General features: G+C 41.3%; 1 protein-coding gene across 11 annotated transcripts in view; it reads right to left on the bottom strand.

Moving 5' to 3' along the window:
- Window positions 1–546: 546 nt before the first annotated feature.
- The window catches only part of Afdn (afadin, adherens junction formation factor), a 132,467-nt gene continuing 110,322 nt past the window's right edge, over window positions 547–22,691 (bottom strand). For 3 of the 11 annotated variants that reach the window (XM_029532967.1, XM_029532968.1, XM_029532969.1), the window contains 8 exons: window positions 22,110–22,201; window positions 21,428–21,613; window positions 17,828–18,823; window positions 15,847–15,882; window positions 10,203–10,337; window positions 6,965–7,478; window positions 3,688–3,772; window positions 547–2,513 (listed from right to left, as the gene is read on the bottom strand). In XM_029532967.1, coding sequence (XP_029388827.1) covers window positions 2,360–2,513; window positions 3,688–3,772; window positions 6,965–7,478; window positions 10,203–10,337; window positions 15,847–15,882; window positions 17,828–18,823; window positions 21,428–21,613; window positions 22,110–22,201 — 2,198 coding nt within the window. In that variant the 3' untranslated portion in view covers window positions 547–2,359. Of the gene's footprint in view, window positions 2,514–3,687; window positions 3,773–6,964; window positions 7,479–10,202; window positions 10,338–15,846; window positions 15,883–17,805; window positions 18,824–21,427; window positions 21,614–22,109; window positions 22,202–22,691 lie in introns of those variants that run through there. The other 8 variants (XM_021221766.1, XM_021221765.2, XM_029532971.1 and 5 more) reach the window with 5 other exon arrangements.

Below are 22,691 nucleotides of genomic sequence, written 5' to 3'. Positions count from 1 at the left end.
CCCATCCTTTGCATTTTTACAGGACACTGCTGAGTGTCATGCTTTACTAAGTAACAGTACTCAAACTTACTCCCTGTTCATTGAAACTTTATATTCTTTCACTAGCAACTCCCCAACTCTTCATTCAATTTCACCCAAGCCCTTAGATTTGAACCCTGTTTTGCCCCCATGCAAAAGCACAGTAGGCATGAGAGTGAGGCCACAAATCAGCCCACTGACCAGTTCCAGCTGGGCAGTGTACCTTGTGCCATGACAATAAAACATACNTTCATTCCAGNAATCNTGAGTACTGTGTATGAGCAGGAGTCCGTTTAGGCAATGAGCNTATCCGTATGTTCAGGCAGTCCAGGGACNGGGATCGGGCAGTGAAAGGAGACATGGTCCCAGTGCTCATTTGGGATGCTGAATGCATAAGGGGTAGACATGTAGATAGAGGAGGCAGAGCTCTCACAAGGGACTTTTGTGAAAATGCCAACCTGGTCTTCAGCTGGTTGGGCCATCAAAGAGCACTTTCCCAGACAGAAAAACAACCAAGGGACAAAGGAAGGAATGACTCAGCAGTTTAATGAAGGAGTGACAGATGGAAATGGGGAAGAGGAATGCATTACAAATATAAATTTTGTCAGCACTCTGAAAACAATAGCAAATACAATTAAATAGATACAAAGTTTATTAAAAATAGGCTGCAACTGAAATACAGTAGAAATGAAAAACAACAGCAGTTTGGGTGTTTCCCCACAGTAATGCACGCTATTCAACGTGCTATTACAACATGTATTCACATCTGACCTCACAGTCCAGGGATGGCCAAGTCTACTTTACTACAGGTCTCACAAACACACATGCAGTTTTCAGGTGCTAGCTGGCTCTTCTGTGCATCTATCTTCCCGTGCACTAGCGACAGCAGGTGCCTGCCCTTCTCTGGGATGTATGATTATGACAGCCAAAGGCTGCCAGTGTGCTCCAGTCACAAGGAGATTGCACTTCCTAGGCAAGATGAGTGTGCACATCCTTCATAAACTCATGGCCATTCTATTCTCTTACAGAGGAAACAGCAAAGAGACACTTTCAAATAGGAAACTGGATTAACATAAAAAATATTTACACTTGCATTTCAACAATTTATCATACAGCTCTTATTAAAAGTGGTTTTTCAGGTTGCAAATACCTCTGTTCTATTTGAAAGTGTGCATATTTTCCTGATGCACAGATTTGTAAGAGAATAGTATGCTACAGGAAGATCATCTGGACCCACATTAGGGGTCCAGATAGGGGTCTCATATAGAAAGTGTGCCTGAAATCATAAAGTCAGCTTTCACACAAAATAAGCAAACTGACGTCTGCCTCCCACAACTCACCTGAGGAATGACAGTGCAAAGTTTAGGAATTGAAATTAATTAAGTCTATTATGCTGAGAAAGCAAGTGAGTCAGAGGAGGCACAGCAACTCACTCCTTCCTTTCCTGATAGTGGGTCTCCACCTCTTTACTGAATGTATAACTTCTGAGACATGTATGTTTGACTGCCACCCATGAGCTCCCTCACTCTTCTCAGATGTCTCTGCTCATTCCTATATGAATGCTGTATAACTAGAGAGCTCTAGATCCTTTGGAACCTTCGAAATATTAGATAACTTTCTAACATAACTGCCGTCTTTAATTTCCACCAGTGATTGGTCTAATGATGACTTGGTATTTATAAAAATAAAACCCCTAGGCTCAAATCCTCAAATTTTATTTTGAGAATTTTCAAAATTGAATTATTAGATATTCAATCTCAAACATTTAAATTGATCAGGAGGCTCACATTTGTCAAGAATGTGTTGTGCACCTTACATAAGAAACTCCATTTAGCCGCCTCATACATCTGCTAGAAGATAAAGGCAGCATCCGCCCTGGGCTGAGAAGCCTGTCACCTGCAGACAGGGTCCACTATGACACAGTGGTGCTCTAACCTGCTCAGCTGGCACTGCCTGGTAACCAAATGGAGTTTAGAGAAAAAACCAGAAAGATAATTTCTTGGCCTACTGCCCTTGGAATGACAATAAAAGAAGACAGGGTAGAGGAAATAGCCCGTCATCTTTAAAGCCCTTCATTCTGCCCTATGAGTCCAAGACTCCCCCCAAAAGCTAACAGAAACAGGTAACTTCATGTGAGTCAGATCACTAAGAAGCAGACAGGATTTTTCTTGGTAAAGTAAAACAAAGTTTCTTGGAATTGAAACATCTCTAAATTGCAACCATTTCAGATACAGAAAATAAACATCACTTAGAAGTACAACTGTTCCTTCCTCTTCAGGCTTTGCCCCACAAAGCCCCTGCCTAGGGCAGACCTGCTCGAGTAAAGGTGCCCTCTGTCCTCTCACTTTGTGTTCAGTTCGTTCTCCAGCTCTGTTAGTTTACGGGAAGCTTTCACTTTGTCAGACACATCTCGCCCTTGTGAAAAGAGGCGCTGACGCTCTTTAAATGTCAGATTTTCAGGGGCTCCAGAACTGCCAGGTAAGTCGGCATCTTGGCTGGACAAGAGGAAAACACAAAAGATTATGCATCAAAATACAAATAACTAGCCTACGAAAACTTTCATAAGAATTGTAACGTTTCAGTGAGACTTGTTCATTGTTGCACATTATTGAAGTAATTTTGTGTATTGTGGTTGAGAACAACTATACCAACACTATGGTCTGAAAAGCCAGTCGGTACTCATACAACTAAATGCAAGTTCAAAGAAAAGGGAGAGAAGAGCTCCTTAGAGCTCCATAACCACCTGGGCCAAACACTCATGATTAAAACTTAAAAAAAAAAAAAAAAAAAAGAGTAATAAACTAACAAATAATTCCATTCAGAAAGGGGCAAAATGTTCTCTCGACAGTGACTTTCAAAAATGAATAAGGGAACCAGAGACTGCTCAGTGGTGAACCAGAGACCACATAAATACTAGGAAGACATGGCAGCCTGCACAGCCACAGAGAGACACTCTTTTAATGAGTTGAGTAATTTTAGGATAATTTCTATCAATCTAAGGCCTCCATACCCACTAAAAATGGAGAAAGAAAATAACAAAGCCAGTGAGTTCAGTTTCAGTAAGCAGGCAACTCTTGCCAGCTAAGCAAGTTTAATTGTGGGGGTAGTTTAAAAATACAGCATTTCCACAAATCTTCCTCAGTCTAATACGGAGAGTTGGACCAGCACTGATGAATGCAATTCAATGTTACAAGAGCAGAGGACATCGAAGATGAACTAAATGTCTAGCTAATCCACAGAGGGGACCAGCCTGTGCTAACAAGCCTGTACTGGCAGGCCTGGCCTTCATGGCTCTAGTACTTTAAGTCTTACAGCAGGTCCAGTACCACCGCAAAAAGACCCATGATAGCAACACCACTTTTAAAAAGCCTACATGTACAAGTGTGACTCACACCCGACATCAAAGTACTAGGGACACCGAAGAATAGGGCCTACCAACAGTTTGAGGCCAGCCTGGCTACGCAGTAAGTTCTAGACCTATAGAGGTTGGGGGGAATGGAGAGAGGGTGTGTGGGGGGAGAGGGGCGAGGACAGACAGACTACATTCTCACATGGTTTTGTATAATAACAAACACCTGAATCCTGATAAAGTCTGATACAATTGAGCAATCAAATGAAAATGAGAATAAGCCAGCACAGGTTAGACGCAGCCCCGCCCAGCCCTAGTACCTTCTAGTGTGTTTCTCTCTTGCCTCCCGAGGAGCGTCATAGGCTCCCACAGCTGTGCCTGCAGATCCCGAATAAGAGTTTGGTCCTTTTCCAGAGGGAGAAAAAAAGTCCAAGTTAAAGTATTTAATTTTCTCTCAAACTTTACTCATATTAGAGTGTCTGCCGAAAAACAGGATTCCCTTAATTATTGAAGAATAGAAAAAACCCCAAGAAATCAAAGGCTCTTTATATGCTCAAAGATTCATTAATATAAAATCTACTACTCTTAGTAGCCTAGGTAATCCAATCACTATGTTCAGTAACTTAGAATGGAAAAGTTACAGTGCATCCTTTAAAAATTAATCAAATCAAAATAAAAACAATAAAACCCCTGAACTTAAAAACAAGGCACAATAACCACAAATGCAGAAAACAAACCCACAGAAGACCTACTTAAATGGGAGAGAAAGCAAAAATGTTTAGACATACTCCTGACACACTGTAGGAGTTTTTGCATATAATCATTGAGAGCAAATGTAATCCCAAAGTTTAAGTGACAAACCTACATCTATAATTAAAATCCCTTTGTAGAGGGTAACTACTAGATTTCTTTTTCAAGATAGATGTAATTATTAAAAGTAAAATAAAGCCTTTGTAACAAATGGGTTACCAAAATGAAACCAAGATAAAATTCCTAACACTCGTATTAGTAATGCTGATAAAAAATTCCCAGAAACAACATAAGTTGGCCCTGGGCAAGTCCATCTATCTTAACCAAGAAAGCGCAGCTGAGCTTGATGCCCACCAGCTGGCCAACAGTTGCCAGAACTTCAGGAGGCAGTATGAGATGATGCAAATAAAGATTTACCATGTATCCAAGTCTACAGTAATGCTCTAATATAGAATACCTCAGTGCCATTGCTGTATCTACTGTAACATCACAAAATACAGTAAGGGGCTCAGCAGCTAAGAGCCTGTGGCAACCGCAGAAGCCCAGGGCTAGGTTCCCAGCTTACAACTATCTCAAGTTCCTGGTTACTCAGACATACATGCAGACAAAAAAAACTCATAAAAGCATATTCATATCTGAAAAACAAGATTATAATGTATAGAATACAAGAGACTCAGAATATTTGGCAAACAAGGACAAGATTGGATTAAATAGGCCACAAAATTATCACTATGTTTTCAGATTACAAAATTCCACTCCTTTTTAGACAAGAGAAAGGAGAACAAATTTTCCTGCATATAAAGAGCTCTTAGGTTAGGATTTGTTGGATGTATTTGGACAGAGTCTAGAGGCCTTCAAACTGCAAGTTCAAGCACCAGAAGTTTAGGCTCCCAAGTCATCTTAGAAGGTGTCAGCTCCAGCAAAGACTGTCTTCTATCTATCTCCTAGCAATCTACAGTGGGATCTAACATGGTATTTGCACAGTTGGTCTCAATTCCCAACCGTATATTCATTTTGTCTGAAATTAAGAACAGTGCTTTGTACTTTTGTGCTTTGCTAAGAGTGACAATGACTTCTTCCATGGGCAAATCTTTCATTGTATTTTGAGTTTGCTATAACAGTAAAACTTGGAGCTGACTATATGTATCAATATATATATATATATATATATATATATATATATATATATATACACACACACACACATATATCATATCATATATATATCATGATATCATATATATACATATGATATCATATACATACATATATATGATATATATATATACATATATATCCATTCACTTATAACTAATTTCCCAAAATCTATAGCAAAACAAACACATCAATTAAAGACATCCTATCATCAAAATTCACTCTTCATCATTCCAAGTACATAAGCGCTGTCTCATGTGAACCCTTGGAAGAGGCCAAGTCCCACCTACAGAAGCATGCTTCATCACAGGAAGGCCAGACACAGCACACGAAGGAGACAGACAAGACACGACACTGCTGCGTGTGTGCAGGTGTCTCCACAGCGATGCTTTAGGTGTGACATAAAGTAAGGGTTGGCGGGTTGATTGGGAGCTGAAATCCACAGCTGTAGATCCTAACGATAATGAGACTATCCAGTTTGTCTTGCCATTCATAAACTACATATAATCCAACTATAAAATCTGATATACGATCAAAAGCACTTTGCTTCAAAATGTATTATTCCAGAAATGCCTTGAAAGAGCACCAAGTTCTCAACATTTATAACAGGAATTTTATAAGAAACACTGGATTTGGGCTTTCAGAATGACTGAAGAATATTGCATACCAACTCTCCAAAAGAGATTAAAAGAGTCTGATACAGGTTTGGGAAAATGTCATTATTCTAGCAGAACTGCTCTGTTGTATGTAGGAAACAAGCCTTGTTGAGTCAGCCTCTTTCAGAACTGCCAAGTTCACATTCATATAAAAATCTCACAGAAGTTTACTCACTAAAATTATACTACTGGATGTTTGATGCCAGAATTCTATTTCATTTAGGGCCAAGACAGTTAAAACTCTCAATATGAATCTAAATGAGCTACATCTTCTGCTTACTGGATCTTTGTGGGCAACTCTTGCTCTGTCATAAACAGGGGAACCACTGCAATCAGCGTCAGTCAGAAGGGTTTAACTACCAGAAACTGCAAGCCAACAAAAGTCTATATACACTAGTAGATGAGGTGCAAGAGAGAAGGATAATGAAATGTAATGGAACAAGTGAGAGTGACAGAGGAAGAATTTCAGGATGGGAGTCTGTGGTGAGGGCTTGCCTGTGTTAGTTGGTGAAGCTTTACTGTTAGCTACTTCAGTGCATGCCCCAATGTCCCACCAAACTTCTATAGGGGGTTGAGTCACTGCATAGGCCTCAGGAATAGAGCCACATGTTCTACTCACATTAAATGATGTAAATTTAAAATGCAGCTGGGACCTGGTACTCTGCCTTTACAGATCATGTTTGAGAAGGCAGTTGTTTGACCAAAGGGAAGAATTACTTTTAGAGGTACAGAAGAAAGCCAAGACCAACAGTACTTCAAATGATGTGGTGATAGTGGAGGACTGACTGTTGTCAGTGGATTACAGGATAGAATAACTTTAAGTATAATAAAATTTTGAGAAGAAAGGCTAAATTAAGAGGATTAGCACAAACACCACATCAGAGGCAGAGGTAGATCACATGCTGAGAGTGATCAGATAAAACCCAGTGCCAAAGCAGGCATGGTCTCCATGTACCTTGCCAAGTGGCAGGGGTACAGAGATTCCAGGCTCAATCATCAAGGACAGAAAAGTCTGATTAACCATGCCCTCTTTTACCTCGACCTTTCCAGTGGCCAGGATGGTACAGGCTTGGTTTGCCTGGCAGGGGCGGGGGCTGGCCTGCTTTGTAAGCAGTACTGTTGGCTTTGGCCAAGGGTGGCTGGAATGAGTTGCAGAGGGAGATGCCATCCGAGGCTGGGCGTGGCTGGCAGGGGGGCTGCTGCGGCTTAAGGGTGACAAGAGGAAGGTGCTCATGAGACTTCCTTGTGCTGGGGTACTTATCCTGACCTGCTGGGCCGTAGTCCTCCTCCTCCTCATCATATGCAACAAACTTGGCAGTGAACAGCGAGTCTGGGGAGAGGACCTGTGTTTTGAGGTAGGAGGCGTTTCGCTGAGGTGGGGGAGGAGGGGCACAGGGTGCTGAGGACAAGGATGGGGGCTCATAGTCCCGTGGAAGTGGAGGTCGGCTCAGCCCGGGCTCTTCGGGCTCCAGCAACCTGCGTGCTGCCTCTTCGTGCTGTCGGCGCCTCTCAGCTTCTAGGCGGCTGTAATACCCTTCTTCCTGTCGCCTCTGCAGGCAGGAATAGACAAGAGTGCAAAAGGTCAAGGGTCAGGGGGAATCGGTGGACCCTTAGTGCCTTCAGGGAATGACAGGTGCCCTGATCATCACTATAAAGAACATATCCACAAGACATGTTTCAGTGTCACAATTACTGCAACAGAAGGGGCAGGCCAATCCTGAGAGCCTCTTGCCTCAAGACTTATTAGAACACCACACTGCCCCACACTTACAAGAACTGCTCAGAAGCAAGGGATAAGTCAAATCTTAGGACTTTTCATTTGCACAGTTAGACTTAGGCGCATCTGCATTCTTTATTTTTCCTCTTTTCCTAGAACTTTTTCTCTCCTCTTCCGTTTGGACAGGATATTAACTTACCTTTTTCAGCTGTGTTTCAAAAGGAAACCATAAACAATAAGAAATATCACTCATTTTCCCAAAGCCACAATCTAACATGTATGCTTCCACAGTTAATATATGTTTCAAATCTTAATAAACTCTCTGAGGAACAGAAAATGGGAGCCAAGCATTAATAGTGTTAGCAGATATATTCTGACACACACTGTACATTTTCATTCAGGCAAACTACAGTTGACAGTATTGAAATTCTTTTTACATTTAAAAAGGCAACAACACAGTTTGTTAAGGATTGACAAGAGATTTAGAGCACAAGGAGGAAGTAAATATGAAAAGGGACGAAAGAGCAAACATGACAATCTGCCTTGACTTAAGCAAACGTTCAAGGGCAGCCAGGATTGAATTCATCCAACCATAGAGAACTGACACCAGGGACCATGCTGACATCATGTTTGTTGGTCTCTACTATGCCATATTCTTTCCCTGTGTCCCTCTAGAGCTATACACAAGCACACACAGTGAACATACAGTGCTCCCTGCTTCATATTCTGTGAGAGAAAGGGGAAGACTAAAGGCCGGCCCTGCTCAATACCCTGGCCCCAACTTCCGCTTTACTTCTTTTATGTTGTAAAATCCTAAAGGAAAGAATTTTTATGTTCTTGACTATACAATATCAGTGCTATCTTAGGTTGGGTAATTAAACTATGACTTCGGTGGTTTTTAAGTGGCAAGAATGTTAAAATTACATGAAGAACAGATGCTTGAATAACCCTGTAGGGAAAGACCAAACCAACCTTGTTCAGTTACACCAAGAGCAGATACAATGAAATGACCATGGTGACTTTATCCAGAAAATGAATGCACATATTCCATAACAGATCAAAGTCATTAATTGTGGACATTCTGTAGTAAAAATAGTATTTCAGTTTCTTTTTTACATTGACTACTCAATTATAGAGACAGTTACTAAAACACAAGGATATTTGACATAATTATGACTTATGAAAACACATACTGGAAAAATTAAATAACGAAGAGTTTCTCAACACAGAAATCATAGCCTGCTTCTCTCTGGGCACACAACTCTGATGCAATGACCAGGGTGCTTCATCCCAGTAACTGGCCAGCCCTAACCTGGGAATGCATCTCTCTCTGCAGCCTGAGGACTCTCAGAATAAACAGCAAAGCAAGACCCCATAATTTAAAAGCCGCATGGCTCCTGTGCTGGATACCCTGACTTCCTGCAGAGATCATCAGTTTCCACGAACATTACTTACACACGTTCAAGACTCATGGGTAAACTGATCCTAAACTCAAAGTCTCCAAGACTACTCTGCTGTAACAGAGACACTGTTTCAGATGCAAGTGTGTGGCCTTACACCGACCATTTAAATGAGCCTCATGATGTCTATCAATCATATTCTTAGATTGTCTTGTGATCAAATCATTGCTTTCATTAAAAAGAACTTCCTTGAAAAAATGTTTTTTAACTTTTTGTTTCTTGGATGAGGGGGAGAAGGTTCTATTTACATAGCTCACGGGGACTATCAAGGAGATAACTATTAATAAAAACTAAATTCTTCCCGACCAGTAGTGACACTCAGAGCTTCTACCTTCATGGAAGGGAAGTAACTGAGAAAAATAGCTTCTCTCAAACCAAACAGTAACATACAGTCCTTGGGGTAGGGTAGAGCAGACCTGGACTCAGGGTAGCAGCCTCCTCACCCAGCAGAACCTCAGCCTCAGACAAAAGATGCAGAGAGATCCTAGAATTACACCTTAAGTTCTTGTTTTGCAGAATGTCAAAAATCAGCTATCATTTTAAAATTCAACTATGGAGAAGTATCAGAGTTAAAGTCCACATAAAGAAATAACCAGAATGTTTGTTGGGTTGCATTATTAATTTTGTGTGTTTTTTACAAGCCATCTACACTCTTTACCATCAGAATTAAGTGATTTTAGTGGATAAGCTATTTGAAATGGCTAATGAGAACTGATTGACTTCCATGTTACTGTTGCCTCCCACAGAACTCACACTCAATTCTCACAATAACTGTAACACCTTCATAAAAGCCACCTGAACTCTGCCTGGGAAAACCAGAGCAGTATCACACCCCATACCCCTTCCTCAGGGACATGGTGCTCAAGAATTTGAGGGAGACTAGCTCAGAAGGCAAGGGAGCCTGAAGATAGTCCGGAAGAGAGGTAGGCAGGCCAGATAGGGCTAGAGTTTTTGGTCCAATAGCAAAAGTTGGAAGATGCGGCCCTGTTCTGTCTTACGCATACTAGATACACATAATTTCTAGCCCCTTTGCCCAAGCCAATCATTTGTGTTCAGGCTAACTTGGTAAGAACTAGCTGCCTTTAGAGGACCATAACCTTTTCTTCAGCATCTCTCTTTACTCGTTCCTCCTCCTGATGGCGTCCATCTTCCTCTTGTCTTACTCGATCTTCTGCTTCTCGTTTCCGCATCTCTTCCAACTGTTGCTGGCGCCTGCGCTCCTCATCCTGCATCTAACAATAAATAGAATTTAATTTTCACCCAATCAACCCCACCAGCAAAGACACAAATAAGTACATCCTGAGACAAGCAGACACAGACACACAGACAGACACAGAAAGTCAAGTAGAAAACACCAGGCTAAATCACTGTTGTAGGGTGGTAAAGCTCATGTATTAAACTAGCCCTTACCATTTCAATGTAAGTTACCTAAAAGCTTTGTCTCCAAGGCCCAGTGTTATTCTTCTATTAATCATGACTCAAAGAAACAAGCTATTCCATACATTCATACATTAATCAAGCATGATTCTTTCATTAAAGTAAATGTTAGCTACCACCTACAAATTATCAATACGTTCCCCTTTCACAACTGCATAGTATGATAACCACCGCCAATGTTAAGAGACCCCTCGTTCTCCTGGGATGTGGGTGGCACTTGCACATAAGCACAAGGCTGCCTATCTCCAATCCAGTCTCAGTTGAGAACTGTTAGGAATAGCCTACCTTACTTGGGAGTGGAGTAAAAGTCTAGGGCTCCTCCTCTTTTAGCAATTTCCCTTCCCTCTATATATCAGCTTGTACTCTAGGAGTCTCTTTCTAGCCTAACAAGGCCTCCGACTTACAAGTAAGAGTTGAGACTCCTTATGGCTCATTTCTGACTATCACACTTATGGGGACCACTGTTAACTCCCCTACACAGGATACTCTGCTTTATGTGACAGCTAGTTTAAAAGTTCACATGCAGGTTCCGAATCCATCAGCTGATGCTTCTCTAGTTCTGGTCATCAAGTTCTACCTTTCTGAAACAACAAAAGATCCAACACCTTCCCTTCCCAGTGTCCAATACTACATGCTTCTCCTTGTTTGTTGTGGCTCCTTCAGCCCCCTGACCATATTCCTCAGCATCATGAGTTCTAGGGTAGGATGAAGACTCCCCTTTATCCATCCTGACCTACAGCTATGTCTTTGGTTTTGTCACAGACAACGGTGACACTGAAATGCTGCACAAAGCTGTGCTGTGGGGAAAAACTTACACCAGCACTGTGATATGTCACCGTGGGGACTGATTCAAACTCTCCATAATTTGAATCCTAAAATTACACTGCTGATGTCTAGCTACTGCAGAAACTCTTTATAATAAAGATATTCCCGTGAGATCCAGTTCAAGTTCCATAAAATCACCAGTTTGCCTACACAGTGTTTATAGAAAAACTATTTAAACTTCTGAACTTAGATTGTATGTGCATGTTTTTAAAAAATACACACACACAAAAAAACCTCTAAAAATTTTATTCCTTATTTTCATTGGAATAAAACACTAGCCCTAGGGCTGGAGTGACTTTCAGCAGTTAAGAGCCCTGGCTGCTCTTCTAAAGGGTCCAAGTTTGATTCCCACAAAACTCGAAATCATCTGTAACTCCAGTCTAAGGAGATCTGATGCCCTCTTCCAGCCTCTAAGGGTACCAGGCACAGACATCTATGCAGGCAAAATATTCAAACATACAAAATAAAAATCTAAGACCTCTACTATATCCAGTAGAAAAGAATACATTAGCCTGTGCTGTTGGGATTATTGATGTCAGCAAATAATAAAACATCCCAGAAAAATTGTCTTCTCAAAAAGACAAATGAAGTGAACTTACAAAAAAACCAAAAAACGTAAGGTAGTGCAAGTCCAAACAGAAGTTGAGATTTAGGGTGGATTTTACAGCAGGCATAGACAATGTTAATAAAGAGCCAAGGTACAAAGAGACAGGGAAACAAAGGTCTTCACTGAGAACTTCAATGAAGGGCTGCAGCCAACTTAGCACACCCCAGAGGAGCCATTGTCAAAACAAAAGAGAGTGGTGGTTAGGAAACCCCACAAGAGTAACAAAAATCAAACAGCCCAGGGACCATCAAGTGCTCAGAGAAGGCAACTTAAGGGCAAAGGCAAAGCTACACTTGCCCTTCTCCACAACTGAGTTCCTCCTGCTACTCGGCAGGACAATCACTGCACAATGGTTTAGCGAACAAGTTCAATCCCAGAGCTCATAATCCTAAGGAAAGGCTCACAGATATGGCAAGAGACATTTTCTCTAAAAATACGGTTCTACATTCTCCTAGCTGGTCAAGTGATTGTCAACCTTGACATCAGTCTCACTGTTCTGCAGCCCAGTGACAAGTTGCCTAATGCAGTGAAACTGAATATCTGGCATCTCTCATCTAATCAAGGCCAGCAGAACAGCCTGGCAGGCTGTGTACCAGTCTGTATTTCTAAAAGGTGCTTTCAGGTCAAACAAGTTCTGCAGGTTGAGATTTGTGTGTATATAGCTTCACAAAAACATACTAAGGATGCTATTGTTATTAAATTATAAGCCTTGTAAAACAGAATCATGACAGCCTTTACTTTTTGACATCTGAAGTCTGCTAGAGTCTACCTGATTTTCAAAAGTAGTTTTCCAATATAGGTATTTCTTTCTACAATTCAATCCCAATTTTAAGACAAAGGTATAAAAAACTTGAAAGCATTAGATTATTACTAAAGATGTTTTGAACTGTTTGCAGTCAGTCTTCTAGTACTCTAAGACCTGGGTTTAGAGCCTAGATCTGCAAAGGACCAGGTAGTCCTGTCTTGGGAAAAAGCTCTATGTGTAGGATCTGAGTTCATTAGAAAACAATGACCCCTTTAACAGTGGCAAAGGACATTAAAAAAAATAAAAATAAAAAAGGAACACCTAAAACAGCACACAGTAATTCCTCTTAAAAGTTTTGTTAAAGAAATTTGAATTCTAAGCTATAATCCTAAGACAGGGGCCCCGGGCAGGGCAGAAAGGCTAAGAGGTCCAGCACGCATCTGAATCTTTTCTCTGAGGACTAATACTCTAATTAGGCTGGAGGTACTTAAGACAGCTCTTGATTCTATCCTTCTTCACTTTGGAGGACCAAAGTGTTATGCCTGAGCAAGCACTTCCTATACAAAGGTCATGACAGCAGTGTAGCCTTGTGGGGGGCCTAACAGTGTTCTGACTAACTACAAGATAGCAGTGTAGCTGTGACGGAGGCCTAAGAGTGTTTCTGACTAAGTATAAGAGCCCCCGGAGTCTCTGGAAACATCTTTCCATGTTTATCACCACATGGAGAAGCTCATTCCTGTGAGAATTTATGTTGCCCAGGGAACAATGTGACCCATTCATATGTGGTGAGAGGACACAGCTCAGACAAGCTTTTGAGGGACAAACAGGCCAAGGGAGTATCTACCTGATGGTCCAGAATGTCATTAATACACAGGAAGTGCTTTTGATGAAGCAGAATTACAGATAATGTGACAGGAAATGCTGTCTAGAAAGCAAACTCATGCTGGCTCTGTGTGACAGAAGGTTAAGGCTTACACACTGGGTCTGGAGTTATCTTTGGTAATGGAAGATTTGTTATGAAGAAACGTAATATAATCAAGAGGGCTAAACAGAGTTATCACTAGGTGTACAAGGACCAGCTTTTTCACCTGGACTGGTAAACCCAGCAGGAAAGGGCAGTGAAGCAGCCAGGGCAAAACTGTCGCTAAGGCAGTAGCCTCTGAAGTGTGGAGTGGATCACAGAAGGCCGTAAAGCTCAAATGAATACAAGCGTATCTTGGAAAATAGGGGCTATGGAGTGGGGGTAGACGGCAGAGTGAGCTGCAGTGCAAGGGGCACAGAAGGAGGAGAGATTTCATTTTGCACAGGCTGAATTCTTAAAGCTGCATCTTGCCACCTGGAGGAGATAGGATACAAGCATGTTGGTAAGCATTCTTATTGTGCAAGAGGGCAAGACTAGAGCCATGAATGAAATGTCACTGGCATCATTGCTGTCTTAAAGTTATGGATCAAGAACAAGCAGAAAAAGGCAACAGGAGGCAAGCCTTGGCTCAGTGGTGGCACCCAGCCACTGGGAGCCCTAAGGAATGACTGGAAATCAATTTAGGCAGTCCTCCAACCTCATGAAACTCTGCTGCTCCTAACAAGATAAAACCTGTCTCATTTGTCCCATGAGTCACCCCAAATCTATTGTATGATAATGTCAAGAACATGTCTGAAGATTACAGGGCAAACTGCTACCCAAAGACACATTCTTGCCACTACCCACTAATTCTTACGAAGTTTCACAAGATAATCTGCCAATTCTGACATGTTAAGGGCTCTATGAATAATATGAATAATGCATTATTGTTAATAATACTAATAGTTAATACTAATCATATTAATATTTAATGATACTATTATTTAATATTAATATTTGATACTAGGGAACTTGGATAAGAAGTATGTATAAACAGTGGTTAATAAATTATTAACATTTTATTAATTTTTAATTGATAATCAAAATATTTATCTCTTTAAAATAAGAAAAACTGAGAACTATTGATTAGAAATAAAAATTTAGTACAAACATTATTTATCACAAATAACTTCACAGAAGAAAGCTATTCTTGAACCAAGAGTTGGCTAGCGTCTGTGGCAGTGCCTCTGGTCAGTGCTTGCTCTTTAAAGGATACTGATAAATACTTGCTAAATGATGAATAACTCTTCTATGGTACACACCTGTTAGCCCTGTATGATCTGAGTTTAGGGCTATCCTGGCTTATGCAGTGACATCCTTTTTCAAAACAAACAAAATAACAGCAACAAAAAATTTTAACGAACCTAATGTACAACTTCATCTCTAAAGTTTCTGTGGAGGAGCAAGTTTATTATCCTTGTTTCATATAAAGAATGAAGACATGGAAGTTGGAAACTAGTCCTCTGTTCACCAAGAAGGGGAGCTGTTTATAAACAGGCTTCTCCATGAGTGACCTGTCCTCAAGCTACAGAAACACAAAAGAGGGGACTAGAATTTGAGATAGTCACTAGAGTTTAACTTTAAAGAACTGGCTTTTTTATCATTTAAACATTAACCTTTGATAAATGTGTGTGTGTGTGTGTGTGTGTGTGTGTGTGTGTGTATGTGTGTGTATCAGGTAAGAAACACATTACTGAAGCTTAAACAACATTAAATGATCAATCAAATATTTTGATAATCCACATAGTATTAAAAAAAATAGAATGTTGGTTCATAGGAAACCTCTTACTTTACCAAACACAGTGACATCTTCATTACATTTTAAGTCTGGGAGTAGTGGCAATGCCCTTTCAAGTGAGTTCACAGTGAACATACTTATTAGAAATAGTGAAAATCTATTTCTAATGCAACAAGAAATAATTACCCAATGCAAAACCTATTTCATTTGTTCACCTACTTGAGACTAGCTATGAAATAGAATCAGATTATGACTAACACTGTAGAAAAGTCAAACCCATAAACAAACAGTGACACTTAAGGTTAACAAGGAAGTAGAGCAACTAGTCTAGTAACATTCAGAGGCATGCTTCTAACCACAGAGCTCACCTCCTGACCCAGGAGGTGCTAGGGAGAACTGACTACTGAGAACACACAACAGCCATCACCAAAGGAAGAAAGAAAATCAAGACAAAAAAAGTACCAAAGGGAAAAGAAACAAGAACATACCAAATCTAGAACAGAGATTGCTGGCATAGCAGTCTGCTGCAGGTAATAGAGAGGGGGAAAAAAGAAAGATGAAGTGTCAACAAAAAAGTTAGGGTTAGACCTGTGTTCCACCACCGGCATCTTTGTTGCTGTCATGCGTCATCTGGTTTTAGACAACTTGATGAAAAACTATAGAACCACAGACTAACTTCTAGCATTCAGAAATAGAAAAATGTCCACATGGCATTAATATTTTGAGATTTATCATTCAAAGACATATTAAAAAACAAAACTTTCTTCAGTGTTTATTTGGAGACTAAGATAATAAGCTAAATATATAATTATTAAAATGAAATTACTTTTTACTAAATTAATATAAAAAATTTTCCAGGCATCATAATCCATACCAAAAGGCTTTAAAATATTCAAAGCAGTAGCAATTTTGTAAAACTATGACAAATCTTCAAGAAACATTTCATCCTCACAGAAAATTGAGATGTTCTATAACTTTTACCTCTGCAGTGATCTGCTGTCAAAGGAAGCAATGCTAATGCTAATGCTATGTGACCAATACCAGCTGGACACTCAGAGTTATTTACTGTAGTGCAGGGGAGGGGAAATCATCCTCTTCATGGAACCCGGGGTGAGGGCAATACAAAGCCACAAGTCACTGTATCTGTCCTAGCCAGTCAGGGCAGAGAGGGCCATCCAGTGCTGGCCAGTGCAGACAAGAGCTAGAGAGTGTGTCTGAGAGCCCTGGGCATGAGCACAGTGGAAATGACTCGATGCACCTTACTGTACAAGCCTCACTCATCACTTATTCTTTGAGATAAAATAGTTCAAGTGGTGGGTACAGTTATTTTTAAGGATGTTTACTAAGGGTACTAGAAAAATATTAGTAAACTGATGTAATTGTTAAAAGTTACATTCTAGTCTCATTCAAGAAAGTCAGTATGTAAAATAAATAAAGTGAATTAGAGCACTATATATGCTGAGGAATGTCTATATGAAGAAGTCTATGTGCAACAGTCTTCAGGAAAAACTCACTGAAAAGAGACTAATCATAGTACTGGACTGTTACAATATCAACCAAGGTTAACTTGCATCACAGTACTGGACTATTACAATATCAACCAAGGTTAACTTGCATCATGCCCTTGAAGTAAGATGTCTGACCCAGCAGCTACTGTTTCAACAACCCCTTTTATGCACAGCATAAAAAATAAAAAATAAAAAAAGGAGAAATCAGAAAAAAAATTATATTGATAAAAAGTATCAATAAAACTCACTACCATGACAGACAACAGCACTCTCAGCAAGCTAATATCAAGTGCCCATGTTAGTAACAATAAATGCCTCTCAACAGTTATGCCTGATAAGTAGCAAGAATCCAGTTTTAATCCCAAATTTGGTATTTTAAAAACTTATTTGCATTAGGCTAATTTAAATTTTTATTTGAAACAAAGATAATGAAAGTTATTTTTTTAATATGGAGAGATTAAATATTTGAAGTATTAACAGTAAAATAGCTACACAAGTCCTACTACTGGTAATGACCCTGCACTTTAAAATTGATGTCCTAAAGTGATCATGAGCGTCAGGACCCGAAGCTTTCTGTGTGATGTCCTTGGTGAGTTATCCAGGGTTTGTAAACAACTCTTGACTATTCTGCTCACGGCAGAGCCATGTGACCATTTCACTTTACATAGCCCACCAAATATAGGGATTTACCATCTGGCCCTGTGCCGACTGTTAGTGGTCATTACTAAGTACTTGTTTTCCCAACTTATGTGTAGCAAGGATAACCGTACAGCTGCTAATTAAAACACTGAAGCCCTAAGGGCCTGGCTCATCCTTGCAAGTTGTCAGCCAAGAGTGAGCAGAAGAAACCAGGGGTCTTTAAACTCCTCTTTGTGATTGTGAATACAGCTGTCTGCACAGAAACACCCAGAAGATAGCATAGGGAACACAGATACGCACAACCGAGGCCTTTCCCCTTTACCCTGGCTCTCCGCTCGGCCTCCAGGCGCTGCATGATCAGCATGGTGTCCACATCATCATCTTCCTCTTCGTCATCATCCTCATCCTTCTGTTTGGACTCCTGTAGTCTCTTCTGGAACTGCCACTCCAGCATAAGCTTCCGCAGGCGGTCATTCTCCTCCGCAGTACGGTCCACCTTGTTTTGCAGCTCATGGATCTCCTTGCTTAGCATGTCCACAATGTGCATTTGCTGTTGCTTCTCCAGCTTCTCCCTGGCATCTCGTTTCCAGGGGTCTGGAGACAGACTATCACCAGAGGACAGCTCCTCTTTACTGATGGTTATATACTGCAGATCCCTGCGCTCAATTGTGCGGGGCTGCTGCTGGGGCTGAAGCTCCCGAATGACTGTTTCTTGGGGCCTCTGCAGTGTGGAAGGCTTTTCTGGCTTGGCCTGTGTGGCCAAAGGTGAGAAGGAAGCAGGGTTCAGGGTCTGAGTGCGCATCTGCCCCAACTTCCGCTCCTGCTCCCTGCGCTTCCTCTCTCGTTCTTCCTCCAGGCGGGCCTTCTCTTTCTCATACCATCTCTGGTGCTCCTCTCTCTTTTTCCGCTCTGCAGCAGCCACCTGAGCAGACTGGGGTCCTGCCTGGTTGGCAGGAGGAGGTGGGAGGGGCAAATCCATTGGAATACCATCAAACTCACTGGTGTAGTGGACCGGTGGTGGAGGCGGTGGTGGAGGGAGGTCTGTTCGAATGGGCTGAGAGACAGCCACAGGGGTGGGCAGCACCGCTGCTGGGGTTTTCCAACGGCCAGGACCACTCTTGGTCAGAGTGGAAGCAGGGGTAACTGACTTGGAAGAATGGTTCAGGTGCTCCTGGCTGGATGTACTGGATTCCACTGAGGAGCTCTGATTGATCCACATATCACTGTCACACTTGCGATCCATGCCTGCCTCTACTCGATGCCGCTCAAGTTGGTAAACCTTTTCTTCCCGAAGCTCTTCCTGGGAACGGGTAACACGCTGAGAAAAGAAAAGAAGAAGTTCTCATACTTCAGAGACTCACCAGAGATATTACCAGACTATCATACATGCTTCATCCTCAAAGAGGAGACAACAAAACCTGTGGAATGGGCGTATAACCAGAAGCTGAAACTGCTCACTGGCCAAGTAGTCAGCTGTAAATCTATCCACAAAAGAATAAAGAAAGCTTTCTATATACTGATGCATGCTACTCCTGGCACTGTCACTCCTGCCTAGCAGGTGAAGGTATATGCTCAGGCTCCAGGCACACCTGACTTCCATAGATAAGTGAGGACAGTGTAACCCAAGAAGAGCGACAAAACCTCCTTCTGTTAACTTAGTCTAACTATTACAAAATACTCACTGCATGCATCCATGGCCTGATTCTGAGCGAGTTACAAAGGTCAGGACTACCTTTGCTTTCTCTCAATAAGACAAGGGGATTAAGACAAGCTCCACTCATCAAAGATGTTCTAGCTCCACTGTTACCAAAGAAAAAAAGCAACAGCACACTTTAATGGAAATAAAGTCTTTTGCGTTTATGAGGAAGGAGATTAAAACAAGTATTCTTTTTCTCTAGAAGGCTATAATGAAGCCTGACAAGTGGCATTTATAAAAGCAGTATATCCTGATGAAGATGATCACTATGATATGTGAATCAATTATCCTTATCCCACCTTGATAGTGAACATCAGCTGAAGATGGAAACCTGAAAATAAACTATTTCCTTTTCATTTAAAAAAAAACATGAGGGCATGGTGGCGCACGCCTTTAATCCCAGCACTCAGGAGGCAGAGGCAGGAGGATTTCTGAGTTCGAGGCCAGCCTGGTCTACAGAGTGAGTTCCAGGAGAGCCAGGACTATACAGAAACCCTGTCTTGAAAAACCAACCCCCCCAAAAAAAAAACCAAACCAAAACAACAACAACAAAAAAACAACCAAACAAACAAAAAACAAAACATGAATTACCACTTTAAAAATTCAACAATATTTCACAATACTTAGGTATAGCTTAACTCTGAGCAGGTTCCTTATCACCGTGGCACACAATCTACAAACCACACAAGAGCATCATGAAGTTATAGGGTACAGAGACCTGGCCCTGCTAAAAACACAACTCTGAACCTCTGTCTAGTGTGTTACTGGTTATTACTAGAAAAGACATGGTATGGGCAGAGGAGGAAGACACCTAACACTTAGAACACCCAGTCGCTAACGGTCATAAGGTCCACTCAGGAGAAGGTAGATAAGACAGGGCACACACCAGTGGATTATTTTTTGCCTAAACCAAGTTTCCTCTTACCTTGGTGCAGTATCCTGTGAGTACACCTCTTTCTACTGTCTGCCTGTCTATTTTTCTCATCCTGTAAGGTTCAGCTCAATTCCCATGTCTTTAGTGACCACTACAGTGATCTATTCCCATGGCTTCTGTGACCACTCTATGGAGGAATAACTGTTTTTGGGATTATACAACATTTTCTTTCCAGGACACATATCTGTTTTATGTGTCCTAGATAGGTTTCTCTTTAACGCACACTGCTGGTTTCTTCTCCAAGTCACATCTGATACTGCTTCCCAGTTTAAAGCCCTGTCTTTAGTGATTTGGACAGAAGTCCAAACTCTGTAGCTAGCACCCATAACACTTCTTCTTTTTTTTTTTTTTTGGGGGGGGGGTTTTTTGAGACGGTTTCTCTGTATAGCTCTGGCTGTCCTGGAACTCACTTTGTAGACCAGGCTGGCTTCGAACTCAGAAATCCGCCTGAACTCACTTTGTAGACCAGGCTGGCCTCAAACTCAGAAATCTACTTGCCTCTGCCTCCCGAGTGCTGGGATTAAAGGCGTGCGCCACCACGCCCGGGTACCCATAACACTTCTAATGAGCCTGCTTACCTTCAGGCTCTAGCCTTGCCTTCTGATGTCCAGACCTATTCCTTCAGTCAGAAAGCCAAAGCCAGAGGAAGACTCCACACAAGCATCAGGGATGGAATCCAGAAAGGCTAGATTCTTTCCCAGTTAATACACCTGGTGATACCTACCTTTTCAGCAACTCTAATTGCATTGTATGTTTTCTGTATGCCCTACTTCAAGATGCACAGGCAGAGACAGAATCAAGTGCAAGCGGTGCCAGTCACTAGATTTCATCTTTCACTCCTAGAATCTGTAAAAGCCTTGCCTTCAATGCTGTAACTATGTTTTACATTACCATTATTTTATTAACCAAATATTAAACAGAACTTGTTTACAATGTTCTGCATTTGAGCCTACTTCTTTTTGCCTCAGACTTAAAAACACATACAAAAATAAGAGGACAACCTAGCAATCTGAAGTTAACAACTGTGTCTTAAAACTCACACTCTTGGGCTGCCAAGAGGGTGGATGCTGTCAAAGCCTGATGACCTAGTCTGATGCCAGGAACCCAGATCGTTGAAGGTGACAACAGATTCTTGAAAACTGCACTGTTCATGTACCGCATATACTCACACACAAAATAAATACAAATAAATATTTTTAAAGAAAAAACAGCCACCAATCTTTATCCTGCCAACCTAATCTATCATACTCCTGTGAGAGATGAGAAACATTTGTGAGCCTCTTATTCCTAACCTGGATTGCAATACTGGAATGATTACTTTCTGTGTGCACATGTGGCTTTTCCTCATAATTTGGCCATTGGTTCTGGGGAGGAGCCATCCGATCCTGCGACTTTGAAGCTGGAAAGGTAAAATACTCTCTGGTGTATGTCTGAGTAGGGATAGGATAGGCTTCAGGTCTAGGTGGAGGGGACTGCTCCTGTAAAATGTAAAGAAAGAGAAAAGGAGATGCTTAAAATTGCATAAAAGGCTAATACTCGGGGATCTGTTTTACAATCTTTTTAAACAGCATCTATGGGGGTGGGGGTTGATACCCCGAGGGAAGCTTCCCTGTCTCCAGAAGGGGAAATGGGGGGGGGGGGGGGAGTTGTATGAGGGGTACTAGGAGGAGAGGATGGGATGATATTGGATTATAAAGGGAATAAATAAGTGTTTTTAAAAAGCATATACATTAAAAAAATTGAAAATTTGACCCTATGCTTTGAATGAGAAACATTAATTTTTCCAAATTTACTCACTTAAACTAATTCTCATTTTCCCTAGATTTATTAAGTATTAATATTTGCCTAGTATGCTTAAAATTAAAAATTTAAATGAACAAAAGTCAAGAATGATAGCTAATGTACTTTGTTGAGAACTGTATCAGACAATGCAGATATTTTACAAGTAATAAAGTGTTCCAGCTTATCTCAGACCTCAGTGCAGAGGTTTCCAGTGGAGACAGATGTTATCTTCGCTGCTGTTCCAGATGTATATGGACCCTTCCCTCCAGGACTAGGAGGCTGATCTGTTGGAAACAGTCAAAAGAACCCCCAAGTTTCACATTAAATAACAAGTAAAAATACACATAGCAACATTCCTTTAAAGGCAGGCACTGTATCGTAAGCATCATTAGACTATTGGTGGGATGTCCAGCACAGAGCCAGAAACAAAGATATACCAGAATCTGGCTTCCCGCACCCCTACAAGTCTCCTACCGCCACAGTCCAGGAAAGGACTTTCACCAGGACCAGGACCTAGCTGACATCTGTGTCAGAGATCTGAGAGTAAATACTTGAAGCCTTTTGGAGGCTGGGGTCTCTATTCAATACCCGCCACCCTCACTTCTTTGTTAACAACTCTTTCTTTTCTTTTTTCTTTCCTTTCTCTTTCTTTCTCTCCTTTCCTCCCTTCCTTCCTTCCTTTCCTCCCTCCCTCCCTCCCTCCCTTCCTTCCTTCCTTCCTTCCTTCCTCCCTCCCTCCCTCCCTTCCTCCCTCCCTCCCTTCCTCCCTTCCCT

The sequence above is a fragment of the Mus pahari genome, chromosome 21 (genome assembly GCF_900095145.1).
Source record: "Mus pahari chromosome 21, PAHARI_EIJ_v1.1, whole genome shotgun sequence".
NCBI lineage: Eukaryota > Metazoa > Chordata > Mammalia > Rodentia > Muridae > Mus > Mus pahari.
This window is presented reverse-complemented; position numbering and strand designations above follow the sequence as displayed.